Raw genomic sequence first — 17,191 nt, forward strand, 5'->3', positions numbered from 1 at the left:
GCTGCCCCGGAGTTTGGGGAAAAGACCCAAGAGAATTCCCAGAAAGATATGGGAGGGTGTCTGTTTTTTTAAATTTTTTATTGATTTCAGAGAGGAAGGGAGAGAGAGGGTGAGAACAATAGAAACATCAACGATAAGAGAAAAATCATTGATCGGCTGCCTCCTGCACACCCTACCGTGGCGATCAAGTTCACAACCCTGGCATGGGCTCTGACTGGTTCATAGATGGGACGCGCAATGACTGAGCCGGGCCAGCCAGGCGGGGATGGTGACTCTTGAGTGTAGGGTTTTGGTGGCAGGTCTGCGTAGGAGGGCATGTTTATGTGGGCCGTGCACCAGAAGCTCTGCTATGAGTCTGGGACTCAGAAAACCAATGCAAGGCCTTCATCATGCCCTTCTTTTATCCCAGACCAGGGTTGGCACCGGAAGCCTTCACCTGCTGGCCCTGGCAGGGACAAGTAGCGTGGAGGCGAAGACAAAAAACCACGTGGGAAGAAGCAGCTTAGCAAGGTCGCTCTGGTGCTGTGGGAACCCCAGGGAGGCGATAGTGGCGGCAGACAGCACTGGGGGTAAGGGGGAGAGCGGGGCAATGGAAGTTGAGCCATTGCTAAGCTCGGAAAAGAGAAGGCTTGGAGTGGAGGAGGGGGGAGGAGTGCTTAGCCAGCATCTGCAAGGCTGTGGACTTTTTTTTTTTTAATATAATATTTTATTGAATTTTTACAGAGAGGAAGAGAGAAGGATAGAGAGTTAGAAACATCAATGAGAGAGAATCATTGATGAGCTGCCTCTTGCACACCCCCTACTGGGGATGTGCCCACAACTAAGGTACATGCCCTTGACTGGAATTGAGCCTTTCAGTCTGCAGGCTGACGCCCTATCCACTGAGCCACACCGGTTTTGGCTGTGGACTTTTTGGGTGGTGCTTCCTCTTTTGAGTTAAAACTGCCAGTTTCTAGTTCACTAGAATAAAGCATATTCTACAGATCAGAACTGTGCCAAGGGGGCATTATAATAGCGATGATGATATCTTGGTATCTGAAAGGCCAAACTGACATAATGTGGACCTTTACAGGTTTTGTCCCTAGAAGACTAGGAGAGATTTCCCTCCCCCCTTAGGAGCCTCTGATGACACTTTGTTGAGGACTGGAGGAACCAGGTTTTTCTTGTTGCTCATCCTCACCCAAGCATAGTTTCCCACTGATTTTAGAGATAATGGAAGGGAGGAAGAGAGACACAGAGGAAAGGAGAGAAAAATATCATCGTGAAAGAGAGACATCAATTGGTTACTGTCCGCTCATGTCTGGACCAGGGCCAGCAATCGGAGCATGCAACCCAGGTACATGCCCCTGACCACAGCCAAACCCAGTAACCTTCAGTCTGCAGCCAATGCTCTATCCACCGAGCCAAACTGGGTAGGGCAGGAACCAGTTTTTTTTTTTATAGCTTTGGGTTCTGGGTCTAAGCAAAAACATGTGCATTAGTCATCAACATTGAAAAACAGAGTCTCATACCAAGCAGAAGGTCACAGATCTCCAGATAAGTGGAAAGGTCTGGCAAGGGGTGCATCTTCATTCCTATGTGGCGGCAGCTGGCTGGAGCTGACGGCCTGGGCCCTCTGGTTCACCCCAGCCCGCGCCACCCCCACCCCACGCCTCCAGTTCTAAGTATTCCTTCATCCCCTCTGCCAGCCTCTATGCGTGATATATATATATATATATATATATATATATATATATATATATATATATATATATATTTTGCTGTGTATGCAGGGTACTTTTTTCTCCAGAGCAAACATGTCAAACTCAAAGACTAACCTGGGCCAAATAAACAAGGTTTATGTGGGCTGGAAAAAAAACCCAAAATACACACACACACACACACACACACACACACACACAAAGTTTCCATTTTCATGGAAATGTAGGTTTATTTAGAAAAGTATAGTATGAAAAAACAAAACAAAACAAAGAACAGGAGCACTGATAAAAATGAATGTTTTCTTTCTGACACTTGGTATCTCTTCTCTGCAACTGTCTTTCCTATATACTTGGGGGGAAATCTTGTTCTCAGTGATTGCTTTCAAAACTGACCCAAGGTGAATGTCAATAACTCTGGATCTGACCGGAGACTTGTTTCCTTTCATAACTGTAAATAACTGCTCACACCGTTATATTGGCTGGGCCGCAAAAACATTCTCTTCTTCCATGGGTTGGGCATGGGCCTATGCCCCCATATGTACAGAACTGAATCCAGCGGGTCTCTGAGAAGAAGTCTGATTTATCTGGATGTGGAAAGGGAGACAGCTTAGTCCTGTGCTGGCTCCAGTGGAATGCAGGGAGATAAGGCGGCTCTCGGGTCATTCCCTCCAGGTAGGGGATGCCTGCCGGGCTTGGAGAGCCTTTGCTACCACAAGTCCCCACTGGACATCTGACACCTCCGAGCCCAGGCGAGAGCCCCTGAGGCGAGAGGGCTTACTCCAGCCAATGTCCTTTTCACCAGCCCTACCTGCCCTGGCTCCATGGGGAACGGGCTGTGCTTGTTCAACGGTATAGCTCTCCCTCATCTTCATCCAATGGTGGTTCTGGCAAATGAAGCCCAGGGCCTGCATCCAGTCCTGGATACTGGCAACTACATCTTCTCCAACCCCACTGGGGCCAGTTCAGGATCTTGGTTCAGGGACTGGTAGGAGTTGCCAGCTGGGCCTGCCCCAGTTTCCTCCTGCTCTTCCTCAGGATCCTCACTGCTCCCATCCCCAGTGCCTTCAGTGCGGCCCTGGTGCAGCCCCAGCTCCTCAGTCTGATTGGGGCCCATGGTGTCTCCCCCTAGAACTACTGCTGCCATCCGGGCAGGGGCCGCTCAGAACCCGTGTTCGAACCCACACCTTCACTTCCGGTGGGACAGCTGTGTGTGATTCTTTTTTTTTTTTTTTTTTTTTTTTTTTGATGGAAAACTGATTTATTGGTGGGTGTAAGGTGGGGGCAGCACCAAGACTCTCACGAGTGCAGGGCTCGCCATTTGTCCAGGAGACCGCGATTGGGGATGTATTTGACTCCAGAGCCATCAGGAATGAGGCGCTTCTCGGCCACCATGTCTTCAAACTCATCCGCATTAAACTTAGTGAAGCCCCACTTCTTGGAGATGTGGATCTTCTGGCGACCAGGGAACTTGAACTTGGCTCTGCGCAGGGCCTCAATCACATGCTCCTTGTTCTGCAGCTTGGTGCGGATGGACATGATGACTTGGCCAATGTGGACTCTGGCCACTGTGCCCTGGGGCTTTCCAAAGGCACCCCGCATACCCGTTTGGAGCCTGTCAGCCCCAGCACAGGACAATATCTTGTTGATGCAGATGACGTGGAAGGGGTGGAGTCGCACTCGGAGGTGAAAGCCATCTTTGCCACAACTTTTCACCATGTACTTGTTGGCACAAATACGGGCAGCCTCCAGGGCTTCAGAGGACAGCTGCTCATATTCGTCAGACACCATGTGGCCACAGAGTGGGAACTCATCCACTTTGGCCTTCTTCTGCCCCAGGTCAAAGATGCGGATCTCGGCATCAGGGACACCTCGGCAGAAGTGAGACTTTGGGTACGACTTGTTCTTACAATACCTGTAACACCGGGCGGGGCAGCAACCCATGGCGACACCATGATCTTCAGTGGCATGCCAAAGGGAACTATGTGTGATTCTTGATTTGGAAGATGGGACTCAAGGAAGAGACAGGAGAGAAAGGGGGAGTCTTAGAAAGGGCAGATGGACAGAGAGGGGTCTGAGGAAAAGAGAGCGGGGACGGTGGCCCCTGAAGGCGGGGAGCTGATCCCAGAAAGGTTGCCCGGGGGGATGCAAGGGCTGTTCTTCCCGGTATGTAGCTGCAGCTGGGAAAGGGAATGCCGTTCCATTGCCTCAGAGCCACGTGGGAGCTGCCTCACGGCCCTTGCACGGCCAGACTTTCTTTGCAAATCGTATGTCTCGATGGGATCTTCCGCTCTTGGTGCCTGACTAGAGGCAGATGTTGAGTTTGGGGGCTTCCCTTGCTGGGATATTATGCACCCCAACCGGGGATCAAACCCCCAACCTGGGTATGTGCCTTGACCGGGAATGGAAACTGCACACTTCTGGTGTACTGGATGACCCTCCGGCCCCCTGAGCCACAGAAGCCGGGCCGCATAGGGGTTTCTGCCTCATCCCGTGTTAAGGTTTTGGGCCTTGGTCGTGGGTGGGGTTAATGGGGAAGCTGGGGAAGGACAGAAGCCCAGCCTCAGACTAGCGACCTGGGGAAGAGGCTGTCTTCACCGAGCCTGGGGCACGGGATGGAGGCAAAGGATGTGGTTGCTACGGGCTCTGCCCAGAGGGCCCTGGGGTACCCAACTGGGAGGACAGGACTGGTAAGCAGGGGTGATCCTTGGGCTAATGGAGGGGGCATCCCAGCAGAGAACAGGGGTAGAGAATGTGCCAGGACTGAGGGGACCCTGAGCTCCCCTGGAAATGGGAGAGCCCGTACCACAGCTCAAATGGAACCCAGTTCCTATTTGTGAAACACAAAGAGGCAGAAGCAAGACCTCTAAGCTCAGAGAGCGACCAATGCTGAAGTGTGTGTGTGTGTGTGTGTGTGTGTGTGTGTGTGTATGTGTGTGTGTGTGTGTGTTTACACACTCAGGGCGGGGCTCACAGGCCCTAGCCAATGTCCTGAAATCCCTTTGTCTTCAACCCAATGCCCTTGTCTTCAACCAGACAATCACTTGAGAGGTGGTTTCTCCAAACCAATGCGATGGCCACATGGTGCCAATGGCACACCTGCTTTACCAGCCTGGAGTACAAAGTTAGGTCGAATCATTTTAAAAGCATCTGAAGTGACTACCACCTGCCCCCATGATCTCCTGAGCCCCTTCACCCCCTGAGAACTCTGAAACCAGGTGCTACTAACTGTGCACCAGGTTAAGGACCAAGCTCATGAGCCCTCCCAGAAAAGTGACCCTTGTTCCTTTTCCTCGGGGCCGTGGGCATGCTGGGGTGGAGCGTGTGTCCACATAGGGTGATCAGATGGGCACAGAGCCAGGACCTGTGGCCCTGGAGGTGCATCGGTCTTGCTGCTGAGTCACAGGAGGATTAGGTGCGGTGAGGGCCTGTGAAGGCAAGTCCCCATCAGGCCGCGGGAGCACCACCACCAGGTCTTAGGAGCAGGCTGAGGGAGATGCTGGCTAGGTGATGGTGTAGCTCCCAGGTGGCACCTGGAGGAGTTTCTGAACCTTGTTCCTCACAGAGGAGCTACCTAGGGCTCTTCCGCCTCCAGCCCCCACCCCTGTGCTTCCCAAGAAAGGAGCCCTCTCCCCTTAAAAAATATATATATATATATTTCTTTATTGATTTCAGAGAGGAAGGGAGAGGGATAGAGAGATAGAAACATCAATGATGAGAGAATCATTGATCGGTTGCCTCCTGCACGCCCCCTATTGGGGATCCTGCCCACAACCTGGGTACATGCCCTTGATCAGAATCGAACCTGGGACCCTTCAGTCCGTAGGCCAACACTCTATCCACTGAGCCAAATCGTCTAGGGCCCCTCTCCTTTTGGGGGCAAATTTCCCTGCTACGTGCCCTATAGTCACCCTTCTGCACCTCCTATCTCCCTAGACAGTCCTCAGACCTCCACTGAGATGGGTGGAGGGGCCCTCTTTCTTTCAAGATTCTTCTTATCTTTCACAAGAATTCTCAGAGCCCCAAACACAGGCCAGAATGGTTAGCGTCTGCAAAACCAGTTCTTCCTCCCTGGGAGCTGGTAGGACTGTGTCTTCATACCTCTGGGGAATGAGAGCAATTTTAGCATTCCATTCTTTGAGTAGGGTGGTAAGATTAAGTTTCCTGTTGAACTACCTGACCATGGATTCCTTGTTGGAAGCAGAGCTGTTCAGGGGTATCTGGCTCGGGGGGCTCTACATTAGGCTCTGTCCATGAAGACAGAGGAAGAGCCCTCTAGGAGGGCATTTCCACCCCCCCCCCAAATTCTTATGTTGAAACCCTAATGTCCAATGTGATGGTACTAAAGGTGGGGTCTGTGGGAGATTCTTCCTAATGAGGATGGAGCCCTCATGAATGGGATTAGTGCCCTTATAAAAGAGGACCCAGAGAGATCCTAGCCCCACCCCTTCCTCCATGTGAGGGTACAATGAGAAGGTGCCAGCCATGCACCAGGAAGCAAGCCCTCAGCAGACGGGGCCATGCTGATGCTCTGATCTTGGACTTTCCAGTCTCCAGAGCCATAAGCATTAAGTTTCTGTTGTTTATAAGCTACCCACTCTGTGGTATTTTGTTATAGCAGCTGAATAGATTAAGACACACAGGAAACAAAACCAGGCTCCTTCCAGTGATGAGAAACTATGCTGTTGGAAAGACACAATTGCACGCCTATGTTAAAGATGGCACAGTGGTGGTATCCCTAGAATCCAAGAGACCCGCACTGAGGAATCTATTCCTATGGGAACGAATTGTGTTTCCTACTATAGTAAACAAGATTTTGTTTTATTTTAAAATATATTTTTATTGATTTCAGAGAGGAAGGGAGAGGGAGATAGGAACATTAATGATGAGAGAGAATCATTGATCGGCTGCCTCCTGAATGCCCCCCACTGGGGATCAAGGCCACAACTCGGGCATGGGCCCTGACCGGGATTCGAACCATGACCTCCTGGTTCATAAGTCAACGCTCAAACACACTGGGTGGGCTCAAAAAGATTTTATTTATTAATTATTATTTTTTAAATACATTTTTATTGACTTCAGAAAGGAAGGGAGAGGGAGATAGAAACATGAATGATGACAGGGAATCATTGATCAGCTGCCTCCTGCACGCCCTCCACTGAAGAACAAGCCCTTGACCGGAATCAAACCTGGGACCCTGAAGGCTGATGCTCTATACACTGAGCCAAACCGGCTAGAGCTCAAAAAGATTTTAGACACAATAAAATTAGCTTTGGAATTTACAAACCATGAATGCACACATTAGACACACATGCATATATGCATGCACGTATTGGTTTTCTGGAATTTCTAAGTTTGCAGCTATCACCTTAAGGAGTCCATTCAAACTGCAGGAAAACATTTATTCTAAGGACACAGCAATTCTAAGAGTGCTGAGACTCTCTTAGGAAGTGCTTCTGTGTTAGGAAGTGTAGAAGGTGGAACAGAGCTCCTGGAGTTGTATTCAGAAGACTGTTCGGGAAGGCAGTGTCAGCAGGCTTCACCGTATGGGAGATCATAGTGGGCGAGCAGAGCAGGACTGGGGAACACAGCCTCTTGTGGAGAACAGAGAGCCTTAAGCAGGTGAAGGATTCAACACAGCTTCTTTTAAGTCATACTTTTTTTTTTTAGACTCCAGCATTATAAATAAGCCTAAATGAACAAACAACAACAAAAAAAACAAACAGAAGTTGATTATAAGTCAACTGACTTCAACCTGATGGGACTTTTCTAAGTAGAAATATATATTTAAAGAAAGGCATTTAGATTCACATTTGTACCTTCAGCCTATCTCTTATTTTTCAGCCAAATTAAGAATCAACTTTTGATTATATCAATACTGTATTATCTTCCCTAGGTAACCAGATCCTCTACCACTTGATCATTTCATGGTTCATTACCACTTCCATTAGAGAGAATCAGGGAAGTGAAAGGAAGTACAATCACAACCAGGCCATCTGGTACCTTTAGGTTGCTGAAAGATTTAGTAAGATGGGAAGTATAAACCACAGCCTGGAATGGAGTTTTTAAATTGATTATTGATTCAAATTATTTATGATCTTCCTCCTGCTTTTTTCACCCATCATTCCTGCAAATAGGTGATGCATAGGGGGAAAATTAATTTCTTAAACAAAAAGCATTAACCATTAAAAAAAAAAAAAAAAAAGTTAATAAATATGACTGGCCCGGAGCAGCAGCTGCCAGGCTTGGAGCGGCCAGGCCCGGAGAGGCCGGGCCCGGAGCAGCTGGGCCCAGAGCAGCCGGGTCGGGTGTGGCCAGGCCCGGAGTAGCAGCAGCCAAGCCCGGAGCAACCAGGTCGGGAGCAGCAGTGGCCAGACCCGGAGCAGCTGGTTGTGGAACGGACCAGAGCAGCAGAGGCCAGGCCCGGAGCAGCCAGGCCCGGAACAGCTCGCTCCTCGCCTGTCCCTGCCCACGGCTGCCTCTCAGACATGGCTGGAAACTTGCGGGAACTTGAGGGTCTGCTGAATCAAGTGATGAAGGCTTAGATCTGGATGTGTTGAGTTAGTATAGCGCTGGGGTGTTGATCTGTGAGTGCCTTGGGTGGGGCCTGGATGAGGCTGGTTGACCTATTTGAAAATGTCTTTTGTGTGAAGTGTATCATTGGGCATGTGGAGGTATTATTGATATGAGAAAATGCTAAGTAACTGATTTACTATCTGAAAAGCGTTTACTATCGGGGAAAGGGAGGGAGGAAGAGACTGAACATAAACTGCACCTATGGATGAGGACAATGGGGGAGGGAAAGGGAGTGGAGGGTGGGGTGGGAACCTGGTGGAGGGGGGAAGAAATGAGGAACCTTTGTAATAATATGAACAATAAAGATTGATTTAAAATAAATAAATAAATAAATAAATAAATAAATAAATAAATATGACTATATTAACATGAAAAACTTTTGTTCAGAAAAAATACTTCTTAAAGAAAATAAAAAACAACTTATATACTAAAAGGAGATATATGCAGTTTATGTATCCAATAAAAAGAGTAGTTTAATGTAAAATAATAAATGTAAATCAGAAAAAATGAAAAAAAAATAATAAAAGAGGCTGAACAAACAGGAATGCCCCAGAATGGGAAACAAATATGGTCAATAAGTATATGAAGTGCCAAAACCGGTTTGGCTCAGTGGGTAGAGCATCGGCCTGTGGACTGAAAGGTCACAGATTCGATTCTGCACCTGAGATTCCTTACAATAAAAATACAAACAAACAAAAATATCTGGATATCTAAATCTGTCTAAATCTTTTTTTAAAATATATATTTTATTGATTTTTTTTTTTTACAGAGAGGAAGGGAGAGAGATAGAGAGCTAGAAACGTTGATGAGAAACATCGACCAGCTGCCTCCTGCACACCCCCTACCGGGGATGTGCCCCGCAACCAAGGTACATGCCCTTGACCAGAATCGAACCTGGGACCTTTCAGTCCGCAGACCGACGCTCTATCCACTGAGCCAAACTGATTTCGGCTAAATCTGTCTAAATCTGAAGGGAATAAAAGTGAGGCTTCAAGGGTCCCGCAGTTGCAGAGATGAGAGCAGGGGGTTACACAATGCTTAAGGATGCAGTTGGGGAGCATTTCAATGTGAGCATGTCTAACAAACTGCTATAGAGATCCCAGAAGGAAGGGACCTGCATCTCCAAGACACCAGTAATATGTTGTGATTTCTTTTCTCATGTAAAATAAGAAAACCTTCTGGGTGCGTGGGAGGACACTCCATCAACTGAGCCACCCAGCCAGGGCCCACAGTACTTTTTTATGGCACACACAATATAGTTTATGATGACCTGTTATCTTTTTAATCAGTCCCTACCTATGGATGTCGGTGTTTTTGCCAAATCTCGTGCTATTCCAAATAACGTTGCATGAACAACACACTTACTGGGACCCTAGAGCAATCGCATACATTGAGATTTTGCACAAGTTAGTACACTTGTGGGATTACGTCCTGGAAATGGGTCAAAGGGGATATATATTTAATGCTGTAATTTTGAGAAATGTTGGCAAATAGCTCCCTATTGGCACGTGTATGGAATACCTTTAACTTATTATTTGAATGATAGGAAATTAAAAATTTCTGGACATGTATGGCTCATAAAACCAAAGCAAAAAACAAAACAGCCGAAACCGGTTTGGCTCAGTGGATAGAGTGTCGGTCTGTGGACTCAGGGGTCCCAGATTTGATTCCGGTCAAGAGCATGTACCTTGGTTGCGGGCACATCCCCAATAGGGGGTGTGCAGGAGGCAGCTGGTGGATGATTCTCTCTCATCGATGTTTCTAGCTCTCTATCCCTCTCCCTTCCTCTCTGTAAAAAAGAAACCACACAAACAAACAAACAAAAAAACCAACAATCATCAAAACAACAACTAAAATAGACCCTGAAAAAACCCCTCATTCAAACAAACGCCCAAAGGAAAAACACCCAAACCAAACTAAACCAAACCAAAAAAAAGGGAGCGGCGGCTCCTTACTTGTTGCCTCTGTGTATAGGATCTTCCCATCAATACTTTGAACTTTACAGGACACAAACAGTTTCCTTCCCTCAATTTTATCAAGTTGGCTATTTATCAAAATAGTAGAACAAAGGGGGATAGGACTGTAGGAGAAAAAAAAAGGAAAAAAAAATCAGTTTTTATTAGAGTTTTGTAACATTCAGAGATGAGCAAGTGTACAGTACCTGATGTCAGTGGTGTCACTGCCCTAGATAAAGCATTCCTTAAAGAGGCCGATCTGACTCCTGCTATTGCTACTGATGAGCTTACTGCCAGCACAATGGTGCCCCCTTACTTCTAAGAAACATGACTGCTCTGTAATGGATACCCTTGTATCTCTTGTTTTTTTTAAAGATTTCTTTGCCTTCAGTATTCTTTAATTTCTCTGCAATATATATAGATGTGAATTTATTTTTATTGATCTTGCTTGATATACGTTGTGCTTTCTGTGTCTGTGGGCTTGTGGTTTTCTTTAGTTCGAGAATATGTTCATCCATCCTCTCTCCAAATACTGGATCCCTTCCATTCTCTCTACTCTTCTTCAAGGACTCTGAATAGATCACCTTATAAATTTAATCTGTCCTCTATAGCTTAGCCTCTATTTTATATTTTCCATCTCTCTCTTTTTTTTCCTTTGTGCTGGATTCAGAGTCATTTCTTCAGCTCTGTATTTCTGTTCACTTTCAGATGTGTTTAAATAGCCCTTTAACTCATCAACTGAGGGGGTGCTTGTTTTTAAACAATTGCATTTTCATTTCTAAAAATTTTAATTTCTGTGGCAAATCTGCTTAATAATGCTTAATAATTTTTATAGTTTCTTGTTGCTTTCTCTTTTTGTGATTTAATCTTTTATTTCTTTAAACATCTCATACACAGTTCTGTTATACACTGTATCTGATTATCATATCTTAAGTCCCTGAGGATCTAAATATGTTATTGATTGTTTCTTGCTGATTCTCACTTATGGTGGTTTGTTTCCTTGTGAATTTGACACAGGATCTAATTGTTAGGAAAGGGAATTGTCCTTTGGAATTTCGTGTCTGCATGCTGCATGAAAAAGCCTAATCCAGAGCTTCCCAACCAATAAGCCATGGATGGGTTAGAGAAATGCTGAGATATTGATCTTGCAGCTGGCTAGCCATCACCAATCATTAGCTGCTTTGTCTATTTGTCTTAATAAGTTTATCTTAATGTGCTAAGCATGAGGAAATACATTAAGATACTAAAGGCCATATATGAAAAGCCCACAGCTAATATCACCACACTCCATGGTGAAACACTGAATGCTTTTCCTCTAAGATGAGGAAAAAGATAAGTATGCCCACTTTTGCTATTTCTATTCGGCACAGCACTGTAAGTCCCAGCCAGAGCCATTAGGCAAGAAAAAAAGGCATCCAAATGTTCACAGATGACATGACCTCGTATATAGAAAAACCCAAAGATTCCACAAAAATCTATTAAAATATAAAATCAACACACAAAAATCAGCTGCATTTCTATACACTAACAATGAACAATTTGAAAAGAGAATTAAAAAAAACACAACACAACAATTTAATTTATGGTAGTAGCATCAAAACTAACATACTTAGGAATCAACTTAACCAAGGAGGCCAAAAACTTGTACTCTGAAAACTGCAAAACAATGCTAAAGGAATTCAAAAATACAAATGATTGGAAAGACATCCTGTGTAAATGGGTTGAAAGGCTTAATAATTTGAAGAGGCCCACAGTACCCAAAGCGAAATATAGCAGTGAGGCCATCCGGCTCACCCTGGCACGTGTGTAACTGTCTAATATTTTTCTGATCTTTAGCACCATTCTCCACGGACAGGAATCAGGGATCTTTGTAGCTATTCCTTGCCCTGGCACAGATGTGCCTTGTTGCTAGAAGTAAAATTACAACAATAATGTTAATAATAATAATAAGCCGCTAACACTTACTGAGTACCTGTTATGTGGCCAGATACTGTCCTAGGAGTTTACATGGATTGATTCATTTACTGCTCACAATGAGACATGCCTGGGAGTGTATGGTCCCCAGGGTAGATTTCCCTATGACTTAGCCTCTGACTGATGTGTGAGAGATGTGAAGTCTCCAGTTCCCTTACCTGAGGTAGGGGCATTTCTGAGGCACACGTTTCACTCCAAAGTTCCATGGGTGATCAGGCTGCTGCTCCCTTTGGTGGGACTGTGAGCGCAACCTTCGGTGGCTTCTTCCCCTTCCCTGTCCTGCTTCTCCCACTGCCTCGCTAGCTTTCTTCCGGAAGCACAGCCTTAATACTTATTTGCACACACATCTTTGTTTCGGGGTCGGCTGCTAGTAAACCTGACCTATGGACACCTAAGAAGTAGAGAATACCCGTGAATTTACCTTTTAAAATTGATGTTGAGATTGGCAGTCATGACAATTCCCCCACATACAATTGCATTCATACCAACAGTAGCATCAATTATGGTGGCAGTGGCACCTCCGTGAAAGAATCTAGTTGTAATCAAAGGGAAAGAGAAGTGTTTTGAAAAAGTCTGAAGAGAGAGAGCACGCTTTAAGGGAGAGGAAGATTATCCAAACATCTCCGAATCATTTGCTTAAGAAAGGTCCACTTTGTCCATGTTCAGTATATTGAACGTCAACTATCCATGTCCCCAACCTTACTGTGTTCATACCACAATAGTGTAGTACTTATGATAAACCAGGTAATCAGATCACAAGCAAGCAAAAAGTTAAACTATCATTTAGAAAAGTCACATTTGCATTAAACTAACTCTACACATCATTGTGTAAAAATTTAGGAAATGTAGGTAAACAAAAGAAAATGAAAAATAAATAAAAAATGATGAGGCCCTTGAGAGACAAGTCACTGTTAACATGCCAAGGGTACTCTCTCAATCAAATAATACTCTACTTTTGCATGAAGATTTGTGCAATAGACCTTCCTTCCCTTGGCTGCAGGCACCGGTTTTCTTCTGGCACCCGGGACCCAGGCCTTCGTTGCGGCTGCAGCAGAGAAGCCAAAGCCTCAAGGCCCTGGCCTGAGTGAAGACTGAAGACAACAGAAGACTGAAGACTGAAGAGGCTTGGCTTCTCTGCAGCAGCTGGATCAAGAGATGCCTTGAGGCTTAGCTTCTCCGCTGCGGCAGGAACATAGAAGCCACACCTCGAGGCTATGTTCCTGCTGCAGCGGAGAAGCCAAGCCTCAAGGCTTCTCTGCTCCAGCTGCTGCAGAGAAGCCAAACCTCTTCAGTCTCCAGTCTTCATTCAGGCCAGAGCCAGAGCCAGAGCCAGAGCGAGTCTTTGCTCTACATCTGCCCATGTAAATAAACCCGGCATCTTTTTGTTGGGTTAATTTGCATGCTCACTCCTGATTGGCTGGTGGGTATCACAGAGGTATGGTCAACTTGCATATTTCTCTTTTATTAGTGTAGATTGCTTTATGTCTCCTATGCTTTTGTGTTTTATTATAAACATCTTTCCATGTCAATAAATGTCTCTACATCACCATTTTAATGCCTTCATTCTAGTCCATGAACACACAGGGATAATGTAAAATAACACTCTTTTAGACCCACATTTTTAGGCAGTCATTCTTACCCAGGCATTCCTTGCAGGTGAGGACCTCCTTGAAACACACAAACTATCCTTTTCTCAGCCTCATTATAGAACATCACATATTCAAAGCCCATGCCATCCTCGAAGCCTTTGGTGAAGAGCTGGGCCTGCGACAGTTTTTCTTTGTTTATAACCTCGGAGGCTGAAGGGAAATAAGCTGGATGGGCACATGAGAAACACGTATGAGAAAGATGCCATCACAGAGAAGTGCTGAGACTATGGGAGGGTGGAGGTTCTCTGGGGTCTTTTGTTCACTCCTGCTAATGGTGATGAGGACGCCAGCGGGAGGCAGTCTTATTCTTGGCGAAGCTTTATGCCTTCCCACAAACTAGAAAATTCATTGAGGTTTCCTGGTCTAGAAAACTGGAGAATATAAAAACCTCTGCAAAACACTTTTCCCCTTTTCAAGTGGTAACTAGTGCTTCAATCGGTTCTTAGTTTTATATCTGATATTTAAATATTCTCTTTAAAAGTATGTCTTTATTGATTTAAGAAAGGGAGGAAAAGAAGGGGGGGGTGAGATATATATAAAAAAATATTTATGTGAGAGAAAAACATCCATCAGCTGTCTCCTGCACAGCCTGTACTAGGGATCATGCCTGCAACCAGGGCATGTGCCCTGACCAGGAATCAAACCAATGACCTTTTGGTGCATGGGAGGATGCAACTGAGCAACACCAGCCAGGACAATATTTAAATATTCCTTGTGGGAGAACTGCTGTTCCTACCATGAATAAAGGCGGAGAAGTCTTGACTCCTTTGAGATGATATATGCTCATATGAAGCCAACTGTATCCACGAGCCATCTTCACATTTCTTCGTGAACTGGTCAAAGAGGCGTCTCATGTCCTTGCCCCAGCAGGGCTTGGGGAGAGAATGGTCCTTATCATGGACTTTCTCAAAAGAAAGCAACCTCTAAAAGAGAAGAAAAAGAAGAGTAATGGGAGGTGCAATCTATGTCATAACACATTCGCTTTTTTTTAAGACTATTTTGCTGCTTTTCCTCTTCGCAAAAGCTTTTCATTTCAGAGTGGAAGCAAATTTCAAGGATAATCTGGTCCAACTTCCCTGGGAAAAATGAAGATTGTGAGAGGGTAAATGGTTTGCTCAGTGTCACCCAACTAAGCTACTGGAAGAGTCAGCATCAAGACTGATTTCAGAGAGGAAGGAAGGAGAGATAAAAACACCAATGAGAGCCCTAACCGGTTTGGCTCAGTGGCGATAGAGCCTTGGCCTTCGGATTGAAGGGTCCCAGGTTTGATTCCGGTCAAGGGCATGTACCTTGGTTGCGGGCAACATCCCCAGTAGGATGTGTGCAGGAGGCAGCTGAATTGGTGTCTCATCGATGTTTCTCTCTATCCCTCTCCCTTCCTCTCTGCAAAAACTCAATTAAAAATAAAAAAAAAACATCAATGAGAGAAAATCATTTAGCAGTTGCCTCCTGCATGCCCCACACTGGGTATCCAGTCTGCCACCCAGGCATGTGCTCTGACCAGGAACTGAACTGTGACCTCCTGGCTCAAAGGTCGATATTCAACCCACTGAGCCACACAGACCAGGCAGGACACTTTTTTTTTTTCTTTAAAAAAATAAATATTTTATTGATATTTTACAGAGAGGAAGAAGGGAGAGAGATAGAGAGCCAGAAACGTCAATGAGAGAGAAACATCCATCAGCTGCCTCTTGCACACCCACTACTGGGGATGTGCCCGCAACCAATGTACATACATGCCCTTGACCGGAATCGAACCTGGGACCTTTCAGTCCGCAGACCGACACTCTACCACTGAGCCAAACCGGTTTCGGCCACTTTTTTTTTTTTTTAATTTCACATTTCTTCCAAATTAAGTGAATATTGAATACACCAATGAAATAAAACTTAGTGGTATAAGGAACAGCGATATAAGGCAATATTTATTTATTATTAATGCCAGGCACTGTGTTAAAAGAAAACAACAACACTTTGCTTGTATGATCTCCTTTAACTCCTCTGAGGAACCTGGCTTGGAGAGGGTCTGATTACCTGACAAGCAGAGAAGAGGAGGATTGAGCCTGGGGAAGAGAGGCTGCTCACCGCTGGCTCTAAAGGCTATGAGCCAGCCTGAGGCAGTTCCAGGGCAGCCCTGCCACGTGTTTCCGGTGTGACCTTGAGTGAGTAACCTGACCTTCCTTCACTCGGGTCAGTGACGGGGGAAGTCCTTCACGCACACACCAGAGTCCAGTGTCCTGCGCGCTCCCAAAGCGGAGTCCGCTTCCTACGCGGCCTCTCCCGGTCCCAACCTGGGGCTGAACGATCCTGCGGCCGGAGTGTGTGTGCCTTTCCTCTGAGGCCATTGGGCTGAGCTCAAGGCGTGGGTCCTGGACAGAAAGCCTCGCACAGCGCCCGCTCCTCCGCCCCGGGGATCACTCACCCGCGAGAGGCCGAGGCTCCTGGCCCGCGGCGCGCCCCCCCGCAGGGCCACGAGCGCGCGCGCGGCGCCGCGCCCCAGCATGGCTCCGAGGGCAGCGAGGACCCGGCCCGGCCCGCGGCGACCGACTCTCCCGGCAGCACCCCTGCTCTTCCCCTTAAAGCCTGGGGGAGGGGGCGGGGCCTGGCGCGAAGACCACGTGCTCGCGAGGGGCGGGATTGGCCCCGCCCCCCCCCCCCCCCCCCGCTGCAGCACAGCGACCCCTGGCGCCTGCCCGTTGCGAGTACAGGAGTCGCCGTCATTCCTCCCGCTCCCTCTGCGCCCCCACGGAACTCAGCGCAAAAGGCCCTTGGACAGGTGGGTAGGAGCACGCTCAGTGCATTGCAGGGATGAAGTGTTTCTTTGCAGGCGGACCCTGGGATCGGGTTGGTATTGGCTTACGGAGAGCTTTCTGGGTGCAAACAGTAAATGCTTAAAAATGCCCTTATCTACGGCTCCACGCCCCAGCCCTCCCGTACACACACCGTGAAACCTTTCCGCAGAGCCCAAAGTCCTTAAGTCAGGCGTTTCCAAATAGAAATAGAAATCGTAGAACATCTGAAGGATGTGTTGCCTCTGGCTTCGGAGACAAACCTGAGTTCAAGCTTCCCCTCCACCCCTTAGCACCTGTACAGATACTTCAACTGCACCCGGCCTCTGTTTACTCTTTTGTTTGTTGTGAGAACGAAAAAAGAATGTATATCCGCCCTCACTGTGGCCACGACCTTCTCTTTCAGTGGGAATCACGAAGTTGGAAGTTACCTGGCCTTATTCTATGTCCTTTACAAAGGTGTCCCCAGAAGCTGGCTTGTGCCCTGACTCAGAATTGAACTTATGACGCTCCAACCAGCTGAACCAACCCAGCCAGGGTTGATCTGGTCTCAT

General features: G+C 46.7%; 2 protein-coding genes and 1 pseudogene across 3 annotated transcripts; all 3 read right to left on the reverse strand.

The window, feature by feature from the left end:
• Nucleotides 1–1,961: 1,961 nt before the first annotated feature.
• On the reverse strand, nucleotides 1,962–2,846 carry LOC311612324 (male-enhanced antigen 1-like; annotated as a pseudogene). The gene has a single exon. The product of its transcript is annotated as a male-enhanced antigen 1-like (transcript).
• A 68-nt stretch (nucleotides 2,847–2,914) lies between these two features.
• Nucleotides 2,915–3,671, reverse strand: LOC311612648 (large ribosomal subunit protein uL16-like). Its single transcript, XM_084865739.1, has one exon. The coding sequence runs from the start codon at nucleotides 3,639–3,641 to the stop codon at nucleotides 2,997–2,999; it is 645 nt and encodes a 214-aa protein (XP_084721865.1). The 5' UTR covers nucleotides 3,642–3,671; the 3' UTR covers nucleotides 2,915–2,996.
• A 3,046-nt stretch (nucleotides 3,672–6,717) lies between these two features.
• Nucleotides 6,718–16,439, reverse strand: THEM4 (thioesterase superfamily member 4). The gene is made up of 6 exons (XM_084865134.1): nucleotides 16,271–16,439; nucleotides 14,588–14,774; nucleotides 13,842–14,016; nucleotides 12,624–12,734; nucleotides 10,229–10,353; nucleotides 6,718–7,388 (listed from the first exon to the last, which is right to left on the reverse strand). The coding sequence occupies exons 1-6, from the start codon at nucleotides 16,349–16,351 to the stop codon at nucleotides 7,312–7,314; spliced, it is 756 nt and encodes a 251-aa protein (XP_084721260.1). The 5' UTR covers nucleotides 16,352–16,439; the 3' UTR covers nucleotides 6,718–7,311.
• Nucleotides 16,440–17,191: the final 752 nt, after the last annotated feature.

Source organism: Pipistrellus hanaki, assembly GCF_964339955.1.
Source record: "Pipistrellus hanaki genome assembly, chromosome: 18".
Taxonomy (NCBI): domain Eukaryota; kingdom Metazoa; phylum Chordata; class Mammalia; order Chiroptera; family Vespertilionidae; genus Pipistrellus; species Pipistrellus hanaki.

What these genes read in the sequence shown, in the direction of transcription:
- LOC311612648 (XM_084865739.1), bottom strand. Translation starts at nt 3,641, where the DNA reads ATGGGTTGCTGCCCCGCCCGGTGTTACAGGTATTGTAAGAACAAGTCG.
- THEM4 (XM_084865134.1), bottom strand. Translation starts at nt 16,351, where the DNA reads ATGCTGGGGCGCGGCGCCGCGCGCGCGCTCGTGGCCCTGCGGGGGGGC. An exon ending in CTTCTCCGCCTTTATTCATG is followed by an intron (nt 14,017 to 14,587) that starts GTAGGAACAGCA and finishes GTGCCCATCCAG; the next exon opens with CTTATTTCCCTTCAGCCTCC. An exon ending in CACCTGCAAGGAATGCCTGG is followed by an intron (nt 12,735 to 13,841) that starts GTAAGAATGACT and finishes GATTACAACTAG; the next exon opens with ATTCTTTCACGGAGGTGCCA.